This window comes from Vicia villosa, linkage group LG1, assembly GCF_029867415.1.
Source record: "Vicia villosa cultivar HV-30 ecotype Madison, WI linkage group LG1, Vvil1.0, whole genome shotgun sequence".
Taxonomy (NCBI): domain Eukaryota; kingdom Viridiplantae; phylum Streptophyta; class Magnoliopsida; order Fabales; family Fabaceae; genus Vicia; species Vicia villosa.
Window position 1 is genome coordinate 860325 of NC_081180.1, and position 14545 is coordinate 874869.

Genomic DNA, 14545 nt, shown 5'->3' on the forward strand with positions numbered 1-14545 from the left:
ATAGATTTGTTACAGATGTACTATTACAGTATGGATTTGCTTTTACAAATTTGTTGTAGTGTTATTATAATAAATAGGATTTCTCTCCCCTAGGATCTCTGTTTTTTTTTCTGTTACAGTATGGCTTTGGTTTTACAAAACTGTTGTTTGTAGTTATAATACTATAGGAATTCTCTCTTGGATACAAGGATCTCTGTCTTTTTTTTTTCTCCTGTTAATTGTGTTTATGCCTCTATGAAATTCATGTTTTTTTAGTCACAATATACGGTTACTTCTGACATAAGTATAACATATGGAACAATCTGTGCTGCAGTATATGCCAATCATATCGCTCCTTAACAAATCACTCGGTCATATAGAAACTCTGGTTCTGATTGTCCAGCACCTCGTACGGATTTAGCTGCACAGAAGTGATTGCATGTATATATTTTAATTTTTTTAATATGATATATTGTATTAGTCTTTTATTGATGGATATTTATTTTATTTTAAAAATATTGAATCAGTAGGAATTTTACCGTATTCAACCTGTCAAGATATTATTAATCGTTTGATCTTAATCTTATTTAATGGACAGGGTAAAAGCAGTTTTACACCATTCACTGTGTAAAATATATCTTTTAACTTATAAAAATATATACCGAAGTGCATGATTAAAAATATTCCTAAAATTATTAGCTTAGATCATAATCATCCGATTTTAATTGAATCAAATGGTCACATACTTTTTTTTTAGGGAGGTAATCAAGGTCTATGATTTAATATTACTTATTTATTCGTTTGTTGTTTTGTAATATATAAATAGAATTTAATTGAAATACATATATAATGTAAATAAATTTTATACTCTCCGTGAACCACAACCGTTGATTTATTAAAAATATTTAATTTTTATTAAAATAATCTATTTGAATAGCTAAGAAGCATTGTGTAAAGATTTTTACACTACATACTAATTAATGTAAGATAGCTATATCAAACCAATAGCTTTTTGTGTTTAATATTATTTATTTCGTCTTTTGTTATTTTGTAATATAATATCAAATATATATTTTGGTACAGATGATTAAAGAAAAAGAAGAAAAACAATAAATTATTTTAAAAATAAAGGTTTATTTTAGTAAAAGATAGTAGTAGAATAGTTATGATTTTAGATAGTCCGCACAAATATTCCCTACTATTACCAATCTATATTTTCTTAGATAACACAAACATTCTCTTCTTTGAGAGTATGATATATTTGAAATCGCTATTTCTTAAAGAGTCTTTTAGAATAAGATAGTCAACCACACTATTAATAAAAAAAATTAAAATTTATAATTTAAATATTTAAAACCTAGTTAAAATTAAAATACATTAAAACCAATCAAAATTAAAAAAAAAATGTAAAAGAGGAATTAATCCTTGAAAACCAATCAAAATTAAAAAACCATGTAAAAGGAATTAATCCTTGAAAATCAATCAAAATTAAAAATGCATCTCAAGGAAATTAATCTAAACACCCGCAAACTCCCAAAATATTGCTACAAACAAGTTTTTACCAAATAAAAAACCATTAGAACAAGTGATGCTAGTTAAAAATTGAAATCTCGCTAGTTCTCCCAAACATTGAAATGAAATTATTATCTTACATTGAGGTGGTGGATCTAAATGAAGATTAGGATTTTGACGAATCAATGGGCAAAATGTGATTCTGTTATGATATCAGGATTTACCATTTTGTTTATACAATAGTTCAAATGTTGGGATATATGGACTTGTTACAAAAGAAATGTACAGAATATACTCTCTCTGCATAAGCCTGCCTTTTGAATCATAGAAGAAACATCATAACTAAGGCATCAGCAAAACCAAATAACTTGGCTCCCTTATCATTCTAAAACAAGAAGATTTCAATTCCTAAACCAACCAAGGGTTCTTTCCCTCCCCTCACACCCCCTTTTCTGCAGCTTTAGCCTTGTAAGTTGTAAATTTTGTTATAGCCATCATTGGGATGTACCAATTGATCAGAATCTCAGAACAGCCAATTATTTTGTTATGTAATATTGTACAAAATAGATGGCAAGAATGATTTTGCAGCACAACAAGCTGTCCACCAGAGATATGATGACAGTTTGGGCATCTCACTATGAATTTTTACATATTGTCGCTGAATTTGGAAGGTGGTTATTAAGCATTAGAACAAGTTATTGGAGCCCAAAAAACTAGAACAAGTAAAGTGATGCTGGGAGATATCCTGTTTTTCTTATATCTCCCAACCATTGAAATGAAACATCTGGTGGTGGATAACCACACAATCAACCAAAAACCAGACCTCTAGTTTCTACTGACTGTTAAACCACTCACCTTGTCCATGATATATACTATTTTCTTTCAATATACATGGACATTATAAATGTTACACTAAGTTTGCTTATGGAATGATTGATAACATTTCAATGAACCAATTGCCAACATGTGTCAGTGTCTGTTATGATATCAGAAATCAAATCATAGAGAAGAAACACAACAACAAGATCACCCTCTAAAACAAATAAATTGGCAGCCTTATTATCCTCCTCAAACCAGTAAAAATCATTCCCAAATCAACCAAGTGTCATCTCCCTCCCCCTTCTGCAGGGCTAAAATCTAATCAAACACAACGCTTAAAAAATTTAGCTCGCAGAGAAGAGCACATCTGAATTGGAATCAAAATTCAAAATTATAGTAAATATTCAGTCACTGAAAGAAATCAGTGAAGCATAAAATGTGAGCATACATACATTCATTCATTATACAGAGTTTAAAATTTCTCCTAAGCAAATTACATGGAAGGGAAAGCCCTGCAAAGTAAAAGCTTATTCAACCAACGCTTTAAAGAAACAAACAAACAAAACAAGGAAAATGACGAATTGACGATTCTCCTCAATGCTCCCCAGCCTTCACCTGCAACCGCCATAGTCAATTAGTAATCCAGAACCATTTTCAATTCAACAAGTTGCGAAACGAACACGAAACGAAAACGTGTTGATGTATTCAATCCAGAGATTGTACGATTAAAAATGAGAGGTAACAATATGAGATTTGTGAACAAAGAATATCAAATCGAATCGTCAATTGATGAAATCGAAAAAACCCTAACCGTACTTGGTGAGAAGAGGAAGAAGCATTGGTCTTGTTGTAAACTTGCTCAGCGACGAGATAAACACCAAAAGCGACGAGAGCGATGCCGAGGCCAGGAGTGGCGTGACGAAACTGATTCCCAAGCATCGGATGCTTCCTCCACTCGTCCCTCCGTCGGAAGAACTCTGCCGTATTCTTTCCTGCTCCCATTCTTCTCCGAGATCGATCGATAGTTCTTTCTCTCTCCTCTTCTTTTTGTTTTCTAAACTAAACTTAATGGGCCCGGCTCGGCCTGGCCCATAACGTTCGCCCAAGCCCAATAATAAGCCACTTCATCTTATTTCTTACTCTGTCCGTAGCGACCAAATAAAATACGGAATATGCAGAAATATACAGGTGTAATTAGCATCCGAAATTTTATTATCTCTTGTTTTTTATTTTTTTGAAATGGAGTTGATTAAGTTTGAACGTTGTTCTTCTCTTTCGAGATTGGCGTTTCCAACGATAATCAATAAACCATTTACTGCAACTATAGCTACTGCTACAGGTAAGTGAATCTTTCTCAATTTTCTTGAATATAGCTTTTTTTTTTACTTGTACCTCAATGTTGTTATCTGTATTCAGGTCCTAAATTCTGCTTAAACAAAAATCGATTATCTGTTGCAAAATCAAACTCGAGGCTAATTCTCTGCTCTGCACTTCCCGTCCAAGTAAGTTCTTCAATTTCATTTCATTTTGATTTGATTCACTTTGATCGGGTTAGTGTCAGTGTCGAGTCTGGTATATGTATCTCTGGTATGTGAAATTCATAGCTTCCAATTATTGAGATGAATAAACTAAGAAGTTGAGGTGTTTTTGTTTTCTTAGGAGAAGGAGAAAGATGCTGAGTCTGATGTTGTTGTCAAAGAGAGAAGCGTTTCAGTTGTCTTGCTTGCAGGAGGGAAGGGCAAGAGGATGGGAGTATGATTTCTATCTTTTGTTATTAGTATTTTGATTTTTCTTCAAAATATATTACATGAATCAATGTCTTTTGTGTTTATTTGTTTGTATAATTGTAGGCTACTATGCCAAAGCAGTATCTTCCTCTGTTGGGTCAACCTATTGCACTCTATAGGTAACAATCATGTTTCCATCTCATTTTCATAATAACACCTATGTCTATAAGTCAATGATGGCCCCTTCCTGCACAATGAAATCGTGATAGTAATAACTAGGATTGTGTTGATTTTTCAATGTACATAATCTGCTGTCTTTTTATGCGGAAGGGGACATCATTGAATTTAACAGCAAAAGAAAGAACATGGTTCTGAGAGATATAATATAATGTAGTATCATGTATTCATTTTATTTGGCTCATATCTTCACTCACTTTATGTGCTTTGTAATGAGTTTAATTTCTTTTATTATAATTTAATTGGAGAATCTGTCAATCCTATGCAGTTTCTTGACTTTTTCTCGCATGCCTGAAGTCAAAGAAATCGTTGTTGTTTGTGATCCTTCCTACAGGGACATTTTCGAAGGTTTCTTCTTTCTTCACCATTTATTTCTTCCATAGGCTATGTCTTTCGCTGTTGGCTATTAATATTCGTTTTTTCATCCCTTAGACGTGAAAGGATGCCAAGCAGAACTCAAATTTGCACTGCCGGGAAAAGAAAGACAGGATTCTGTTTACAATGGCTTTCAGGTATGTGCTGTTTATTTTTGTTTAATCTTGTGATGGTGAAGTATTTTCATGCATTTCCTTTTACTCAATTTTATATTAGTTGAGGCCAGTGTTTCTTTTCTTACCTCTTCCTTCCCAAACAAGATGACTAGCTGTGTGTGACAAACCTGAACCTTGCCAGATGGTTAAGGTACCCAAACGATTTTCTCAGAAACTTTGGATAACTCAACAGTAAATATAGATATATCTAGGTCAGATCATCAGAAGCGCTGAATCACATTGCTAGAGGAATCGATCACTGATGTGATGTAGTAACTAAAATTCTGACCAATTCAGATATCAAAATAATATTAGTGTGTGTTTGGAAATTGAGGAGCACGGCACCACCACACAGTTTGCTAACTCTGTGATTTACAGTTTAGTGAATCTGCGTTCAAACATTATTATCAGGATGCAAGAAAATCAAAGATAATGTTTTTGAAATACATGGATAATAAGTTGGCATTCTGGTCACCACATTTTAAAAAAAAAAAATCCAAATTTTCACATACTCATAGAACAAAATGTTCAAAATCTTGAAATCCTTGTAAGATAACTACTGTTGGTGCAACAACATCTGGTTTGCTTATTTGATTGAGTTTGCATAAATTAAAGTTGAGAAGTTTCTGCAAGCAATTTTTTTCGTTCATGTTAATTTTCACTTTTTTATCCCTTTTACACTCTCCTTATATATTCATAGTTACCTTTCTTTTCAGGTTATTGATTCTAACTCTCAGCTTGTTTGCGTCCATGATTCTGCAAGACCTTTGGTTCTACAAGGAGATGTGAAAAAGGTTTGGCTTTAATAAGTTTCTCTCGCATATGTTACTAAGTTCACCGCTTAATTTTTCTGAATGTTATGCACACATCAAGAAAATCAAACATGTTGCATTAGCTTAGTGAGAGTGTTATGGAAGAATTCCAACCTCCAAGCAGTGATATTTCAGGGAAATACCAACTTGACATTTATGTTATTGTTATTGTCAATGGTTTATATGGAACAAGAGCTAAAGAAAACTATGTGCTTTAGTATTTGAACCTTATTCACTCAGAAGTCCACAAATCATGCTGAGTCTCTTTTTATCTCTGGAATTAAATGACAACCATTGCCAACGGCTGAGTCTTTATATGAGGGCTCATGTTGTTTAGATTGACATGATGACATGTTTTGTGCCTGTACAATTATAATAGACTCAAATGCACTTTTGACCTATTTTGGTCAGATCTTTTTTGTTATAAAAAATGAATCCAAACATATATTCAGTTAACCTCCTACTTAGATTACTTGTCATATTATGTTTTTAAGGTCTTTAAAGATGGATTGTTGAATGGAGCTGCTGTTCTCGGTGTTCCTTCGAAGGCCACAATCAAAGAGGTATTCACTAGTTGTTTGCATGTGCTATTCTTACAATTATTTTAAGTGGCTGAGGAACTTTTTTTTTATCTATTAATTACTATAAAGACAATTGACAAACAAAGATGTGAGAATTACTTAGCCATCTTCAAGAAATAAGTGATGAATTCAGTGAAAATAAAGTCTTTCAAAAATTTCCTTTTATAACCCTAAAATCTCAGTCACCTTGCCCTCGAGTATGATGTGCATGATGTGCACTCCCACCTCTAAAAAAAATGGAGAAAATTGATATTTATAGCACTAGATGACATTTATCATTTTGAGAACCTAAGCGCACACCATGCTGATGAAAAGACTCTGATATGTTGTCGGAGTGCCTAGATATTAGTTTGGGAGAGGCAGGTTCATCTTTTGTCCAGTAGCCCTCCAAAATTCTAGCTTTGATCCTTAAGCTCATTCCTTGCAAATTTTCCCGCCACAACCATAAGGGACTAAGGAGCCACATATCAAGTTGCACTTAAATGATGAAACAAAACAACTAGTAAAGCTCCAAAGTACTAATAAACACGAATTTCTTCTAAACTAATATACACTTGTTTTTACTTTGCAAATCAATACACAAGAAACCATGTATAAGGATATTAGTGATTTTGTTGACTTGAAAACCTTTAGTAGTTCCTATACCTGTTATGTTCCTTGGATTATTTACAAGCGGTATTCAAGCTCTTATTTTCGCTACTTTAGCTGCGGCGTATATAGGTGAATCCATGGAAGGGCATCATTGACTAGTTATCAAAATAGTATTTTAGCCCGCGACAAAGTATGTGTGGCTCGCGATAATCTACTTAAGGAACATAAATCAAAAAATCCAAATAAATTTTCAAGGGACTAAGGAGCCACATATCAAGTTGCACTTAAATGATGAAACAAAACAACTAGTAAAGCTCCAAAGTACTAATAAACACGAATTTCTTCTAAACTAATATACACTTGTTTTTACTTTGCAAATCAATACACAAGAAACCATGTATAAGGATATTAGTGATTTTGTTGACTTGAAACCACGTACTTTTGCTCAACTAACATTCTTCTAAAACCATATGCTTTTTTAAGTTCAAAATTTGTTTAGAGGTTAAATTCTGTTGTTCAATTCAGTTAGCTTTACAACTGTGGACATGTTTTTAATCTTTGTTTGTTCATACTTGATTAAGTATCAATAACTATGAACATAGTTGTGCATGCAAGAATGTCTTCTAATCAAGAATGAAATTATTATTTTGAGCTTGGGCGAATATATGCATGTAATTTCGTCGCATTCTCTCGGTGGACTTGAAAATAATGATATTTGTAAACTTATCATTCTGCAGGCAAACGCTGATTCATTTGTGGTTAGAACACTGGACAGAAAAACGTTATGGGAGATGCAGACCCCACAGGTCTAATTGCAAAAGATGAAAATGTATATCTCAATTATTTTTGGAAACCTAGTCAACTGTTTACAATGCTTACTAACTTTTGCAGGTTATCAAGCCCGAGTTGCTGAGGAAAGGCTTTGAGCTTGTAAATAGGTAGTTTCTTAGTCGTATGCTTAATTTAATTGTGAAGTATCCTATTCTTCAGTTAATTTAATTGCGAAGTATCCTATGTGGTAACAAGTTTAGACAATTTGGTTTCATTATTCGTAACAATGTTTAGAAGATATGTTTCCTTTCAAAAACTAACTGGTATTTTATGTACAATCTTCCTTCCTCGCAGAGAAGGTCTTGAAGTTACTGATGATGTGTCCATTGTTGAGCACCTTAAACAGCCTGTTTATATTACTGAAGGATCTTATACCAACATCAAGGTAGTCAACTCTCTTGGATATTTGATGGCTAGCCATTTATTCTTATACTATACAAAGCTTTGTAGCCTTTGTTTAGTATGCAAATTAGTAATGGATATTTGGATAACCACTGCTAAGGCTCTTTTCACTGGGATTTTGAGAAGTTGGTTAGTGTAGCTTATGATTCAACATGGATTTTGGCCGTGAATTAATTATGCAATTTCCCCCATGTTGCCTTAAAATAATGCATTTCTGGGCTTCTGACATAACTTATCTTGTGCCGGACTATGTTAACTCTTTGCAATGTTTTTGCAGGTGACTACGCCTGATGATTTATTACTGGCAGAGAGAATATTGAGTATAAACTCTGGGGAAAGTTCTTAATGAAGTTTTGCCAATTTCACCACTAAAGAGAGAAGTCATTGTTAAAACATTTTTTCTTCAATAGATTATTATTTTTGTCCTGCAAGGATACAAGTTTCTGAGTTAGTTATTGAGATTTGTGTAATAACACATGGCACTTTGCTTAAAACAAGGTAAATGTTTCCGCATGGTAGGAGAAACCTGCTTTCATTACCACACACACAAGAACCCCATGCAATGGGATCATATTCCTAAAGTTACTGTAGATCATGTTTGACAAACGTAATAAAGGTCTCGATTTTCAATTGTTTAGAAGAAACTGTAATGTGAACTTGATATACTAGTCATGTATCTCCATTTTCTGACTGACTATATAATAAAATTTAAGATGCACTTAATCTTTTTAAATGATAGTTTTAGTTAACTATGATTGATTGGTAACTTGGATGTTAGTATTTTATATATAAATGAAATAACTAAATTTTTTCACTCAAATAACATCTTACCCCTAAACTCTCAAAGTACCCTACTTTTTGGGTAAGGTTTCATTGCCATAACTTTGAGTCTTTCTCTCACCTATGCATCAATCTCTCTCCTCCAATTCCTCTGATTTCCCTCCAATTTTCATATTTTCTATCATCAAAAACAACTAAAGTCACCAAAGTCATGGGTCTTCAAAGTCTCTGAAGCCTCATCCCAACCCTCATCCCTACTTTTTTCATATATACTAAACTGACTCAGCTCCCTTTAATTGCTTTAAGCAAAGGTTTACTTTTCCACCGTGTTAACAAACTCTTGGTGAAAAATTTAGGGGTGTTAGAGGCACTCTTGGTGAAAAATCTAATTTATTTTAAAATTTTAAAAATATATTTTTGGACGTACCCCTGTCCACGCTCTTAAATCATTTTTAAGTGAGTCACACTTTCATTTTACTTCAAATTAGTTCGGTAATGTATTTTCATATAATCAAAAAGCTTTGGATAGGGTTTTAATCAAATACGCGTCAAATATTTCCCCTTCCTCATTTCAAGCAAAACACACTAAAACTCTTCTCACTTTCAAAAAATATTGTCAATCCAAGTTTTATTTCTACTCCATCCAATCCAAGTAGTTTGTCAATTTTTACTCTCAACATTAATTGCACACTTGATAAGTATTTCAATCCAATTTTTTTCACATTTGATTTTCTATACATGCATTCAGAAATAGGAACTTTAGGTTATGTAATATACATCAATATATGTAGTTCTAGTTATTGTTAGGTATATAATTGTGCAATATGTTTTGTCTCTTTTTGGTTTCACTGCACTTCTGTCATTTTCATTTTTTCTAAGTTGCGGGTAACTAGAGAAATGCACTTTCGTATTATTTTAGATTTTGATTTTCCAAGAATACGGAAGTGCACTTCTGTATTTTGTTTGGTTTGATTTTAAATGTCACCCACTTTCGGTTTGATTTTTTCTGTTTTGTCTGCCTTGTCTAGTTTAATTATAGATAACATAGCTGACAACCAAGATCGACTGAGCTTCGGTGGAGTGTCCTAGCATGCATCTATTTGCATAGAAAGAGTCTGATCCTTGTGACTATTGGTCGGTGGCGGTGCCATCTCATTTGATGCGGAAGCGCCGACTTCTGAAGTTCAGGTGTCTCCGGCTTCGTCTTCTCAAAAACAGATGTCACCTGCTGCTGAGATGTCCATCACACTGAATGATGTGTCATGCTTGCTACATCTTCGGATCAGGGAAAAATTATCATACCAATCTAGAATGACTAGACTTGATGCACTGGAGATGATGGTTAACTATTTGGGAGTTGGCCTTGAGGATGCTCTAAAGGAGATAGAAGACACGTGAGGGTGGCATGCTAGATTTGCATTCATTGAAAAGTTATATGTACACCTTCTGACTACGTCAATGGAGGCCGACGGTGATGATGCACAAATTGTGCATCATAAAGCATGTGCATTGAGGCCATTCCTCATGTACCTAGTTCACACGTCCATATTTGTGGACAAGGGTGTCTATCACGTCAATGTGGTTTACCCTAGATACTTCATTGATTTCAAGCAGATTCAAGAGTACAACTGGGGGCGCTTGTTTAATTTACATATACTCCAAGTTAGCTGAAGGCTGTCTTTGAAAGACCAAACGAATGACAGCTAGTTGCATGTTGTTTACGTAGATATGGTTGCATTATTCATTTTTATTGTACCATTTTAATAATATTTATGCTACACCATTATTAATAATTCATCAATATCATTTTTCAGGCATGGATCTTCCAACACTTTCTACGTATCTCTGGCTGGTCATTTATTGATAACTACATCGAGGATATGCCACATGCTTGTGCATTTGTCTCGTTCAGATAGAATCAGTCGATCAAGCTCTTCATAGTGTATCTTAAGCGAACAACAGTCAATGATATACGCTTTCAGATGTACGACAATCACTATCAATTACATCCTTTGGATGACATGACCTTCTTCTCTTGATGGTCAGCTTGTGGATCATGCCTGATGTATCCACGTCAGCCAGAGTGAGTCACGTGCCAATTCGGGTTTGTGCAGGTTGTTCCAAGATAACCCTTAGTGTCTTTTTTGTTTACTATGGTCCGCAAAGATATATATGTCGTGTATGATGATTCTTTAATCATTTGGTATCGGTTGAAACACAAGCTGCAGTAGCTCCTAGCGAATGGAGTAGTGCATTTGACTACATCCAGTGGTGTTTCAGGATGTCGCATACTTACATGACACAAGATGCTCAAGGAGATCCACCTAGGCTAGCTCTTCAGAAGATATTAAGGGAGGAGCAGGCTGGACAATCAATTCCATTAATGGGTTACCTGCATGTCATTGTATTATGGATCTTGTGCAAGCGGGTATAGGGAGAGGAGTCTTTTCGGAAGGCACTTCTGGGAGTTCCATTGTAGATGTCTTTCTATCTTAGGCATGAACAACATTGCAGTATAAGAGGCGACGAAGGAACAAGGAGGTTTGATATATCCAGTTGGATAGTATTTGTATTATGGATTATTGATAGTATTATCGTTTGTAATTTGTTATTTTAACAGTGTTATGGTTCTTGATTGATTCTAATATATGTTATTTTCATCTTGTTACATCATTGTATAGTTTAATTGATAAAAATTATTAAGATAGTATAGTTATAATACATGGTCTATACATTAGTGTATTTCTAAAAAATAATGTCAAAATTTACTACCTAAATATTGGATGGATGGAATATAGCAAAATGAGGATGTGCCTCAGTTACGAAGGGATGAAGTGCATAAGGGGTTATTTCGGAGATGTATCTCCGGACTAAATTATGGCAAAATGAGGGTGTTTTTAAATTACGTCTTGAATTGGTGTATATGGGTGTGTGTGAAGATGTACTTTATCTTTTATAGGTATACCCATTCTTATTGAACTCAGTGGGGATCCTAATAAGGAGATTTAATGGACAAGGATACAGGATGTGGATATTTGGTATATAGCGTATTTTAGGATAAGATATGAAATTATCTAATTTTATAATGAACCCTCTATTAATATATGTCATATGGTTATGTTCCCTTGTATATGATTACGGGAAATGATGGATAATGCATCTTTCGACAATGTAGAGGTGGTTGTCATTGGCTACACTTAATTTCTAAGAAGTCTTAACATGAAGTTGGCCATAGATATAATTGATTAAGTAGTATAAATATGGAAAGTTTTCACATTATGATGTTAATAATCGATTATAAGGAATTACAAAAGAGATAATCAATTATTCTCAAGTGATAATCGATTATCTAGTATAATTTCACTCATAAGGGGTTATTTGAGTTAGTAACCAATTAGTTATTTGCTTAAAACATTTTTTAGTGATTTTACCAAAAAGGGAGGGTCCTAAAAAATATTTATGAATTTGTGAAAGTTACCTTAGTTAATTATGAATTAATCTAACACTTTTACAATACTCGGGTCACTCTAATACAACACTAAGCGCACAGTCGACCAGACGAGTTTTCACACTTCCTCTCTTTCACCATTGTGAATCTTCAAGTTCCTTGTTACATTATCTTTGAAACATTTAGTGGATACCTCTTATTTTTCTTTTAGGGAGCGTAAGAGCTGGTGGTTTTCATTCATCTTAAGTTGGATATGAGCCCTCTAGACATATTCAAAGTGGTTTGTGATTGTCATTTGGTGGAAGAAAATAAGGGTACTTCCTCTAATAATCCATTTTCTTACCCTGATAAAGACGCCCAAGTTAGGCCTGAGGGATACAAGGAGGTCAAGGAAGTTAATTCATCGGTGAATCCGCAAAAGGATGCTTATGAGAAAATACAGGCCCCTAAGGAAGACCAGTGGGTTAGAAGTATTTATGTTTCTTTTTGGTCCTCTTTGACTTTATTTTTCAATCATGCCCTTGATGGCAAAATATACCCTTGAAGGCGTCATTTCCATTTTCATCCATAGGGATTTGATCAAATGCCTTTGTTTATCATTATTTTATTTTTGTGTGACATGTCTTAAAATATTCTTCAAACATGTTTAAGCGTTGTTCTAATCTTGAGGAATAAGAATTTGTTCATAAGGATGAAAATGTTTCCCCAGGGGTGGCAAGGATTCATGCATAAGGATCCAACATGCTTAATCGCCTTGATGAGTGGCAAAGATTCCTACATGACGATCCAACATGTGCGGTCACTTCGAAGGGTGACTATGATTCATTCATGAGGATCCAACATATATGGTCTCCTCGAAGTTTCGTTTCGATAAAATACATTTCTCTCGTCGGTTTCCTGCAAAATGAAGCAATAATATTCCCAATAATAACGTGAGGGGCTTCATTAAAGCACCTCGCGCCTCATTGTCAATATATGGGAAAACACTGCTCCCCAAAAAACAAAATTTGTCATAAATTCAACCATATAAGAGACAAATATTGTAACTCTCCTAATATACTAAAATAGTAAATGAAGTTAAGCTAAACATGGTTGAACGCCTAAATAATAAGCTTTTAACAAAAATCTTCTCCTGCTGCCTTAGTGCTTTCTTATATTTGAGAGGTCAGACCCTCTTGAGAGTTACTTCTCGTGGCTTGACTCCCAACTTTACGCCAACCACATTTACTCCTGTGTCTTTCATTTTTTTTCAACTTCAGACTCTCTATGTAACACTTCCAGTAGATCTCTTTATCTCCCCACATAACCCCAACCCGTCCATCAGGGAGAGAGTACTCCGCCCCGTTTAGGCCCTCCCCACAAAAGTCCGGAAAAAACGAAGCAGAGTGGGATTTGTTTAAGGTGTGGGTCTAAAACCTTGCCCCGCCTTGTAAAAAATGAGTGCGGAGTGAGGCATACCCACAGGCATTGCACTTTTTAAGCCTAAAAATTGCACAATTCATGTTAATGCCCGCTGATGCAAAAGCCCGCAAAAGTACGGGGCGAAGCGGGAATATTAGAGGGTGCGAACCTAAAACCTTGTCTTGCCCGCATAAAAGTGTGGGAAAAATGGGCATGTCTGACGGGCCGGTATCATTTTGCCACCCCTAGCAAGGTGTACTAATTCTTCTATAATTGGTATATCTATCAGGATTACTGGAGGTACGCTTTTTGACATCTTTGGCCTTCTTTTCAACATTGCTTTCCTCACCCTTTATATAGCTTTATGCACGTGTCACCACCTCATCCAAAGAAGACGCGTGCATTAAGGCAAGGGATTCATTAAAATGTCTTGCCTTGAGCCCATTTTGAAATTCTCCCACAAACATTTCCTAGTTGGGTGAAAGGTCTTAATTGTCTCCTTATTGAAGTGGGTGAGGTACTCCTTTATAGACTTAGAGGGGCCTTGGTGAATGTTGAAAAGGCTGGTGGTGGCCATCTTTATCTGCCTACTTTCTGCAAACTGGTGGACTAGTTTCTCAACCAAGTCTTGATAGTTAGTGATAAATAATCGACGAAGGCCCGTGTACCACCTTAGGGTCGTCTCTAAAGGTGCTAGAGAGGAACCTGCATTTTTAAAAATCATGAGCTCCAAATGAATTTCATATGTATGTTGATGGAGGAGAAATGGTCATACGGGTCGTTGAACCCATCAAACTTAACCCACAATGATGACTTGAAGGTGAAAAGCTCGTGTGTAGGGTATTTTATGTTCTCCCTCGGGTCCCCTTCTAACCTTATGGTTGAGGAATTTATA

The 14545-nt window shown here is 34.8% G+C and overlaps 2 protein-coding genes across 2 annotated transcripts; one reads left to right on the forward strand and one right to left on the reverse strand.

Moving 5' to 3' along the window:
* Positions 1-2682: 2682 nt before the first annotated feature.
* Positions 2683-3352, reverse strand: LOC131626052 (NADH dehydrogenase [ubiquinone] 1 beta subcomplex subunit 3-B-like). Its single transcript, XM_058896871.1, has 2 exons — positions 3127-3352; positions 2683-2925 (listed from the first exon to the last, which is right to left on the reverse strand). Exons 1-2 carry the CDS (start codon positions 3310-3312, stop codon positions 2905-2907), a joined length of 207 nt encoding a protein of 68 aa, XP_058752854.1. The 5' UTR covers positions 3313-3352; the 3' UTR covers positions 2683-2904.
* Positions 3353-3473: 121 nt separating this feature from the next.
* On the forward strand, positions 3474-8754 carry LOC131626045 (2-C-methyl-D-erythritol 4-phosphate cytidylyltransferase, chloroplastic-like). The gene is made up of 12 exons (XM_058896864.1): positions 3474-3649; positions 3727-3812; positions 3970-4062; positions 4161-4216; positions 4543-4622; positions 4707-4786; positions 5521-5598; positions 6111-6179; positions 7526-7594; positions 7680-7726; positions 7914-8004; positions 8299-8754. Exons 1-12 carry the CDS (start codon positions 3550-3552, stop codon positions 8365-8367), a joined length of 918 nt encoding a protein of 305 aa, XP_058752847.1. The 5' UTR covers positions 3474-3549; the 3' UTR covers positions 8368-8754.
* Positions 8755-14545: the final 5791 nt, after the last annotated feature.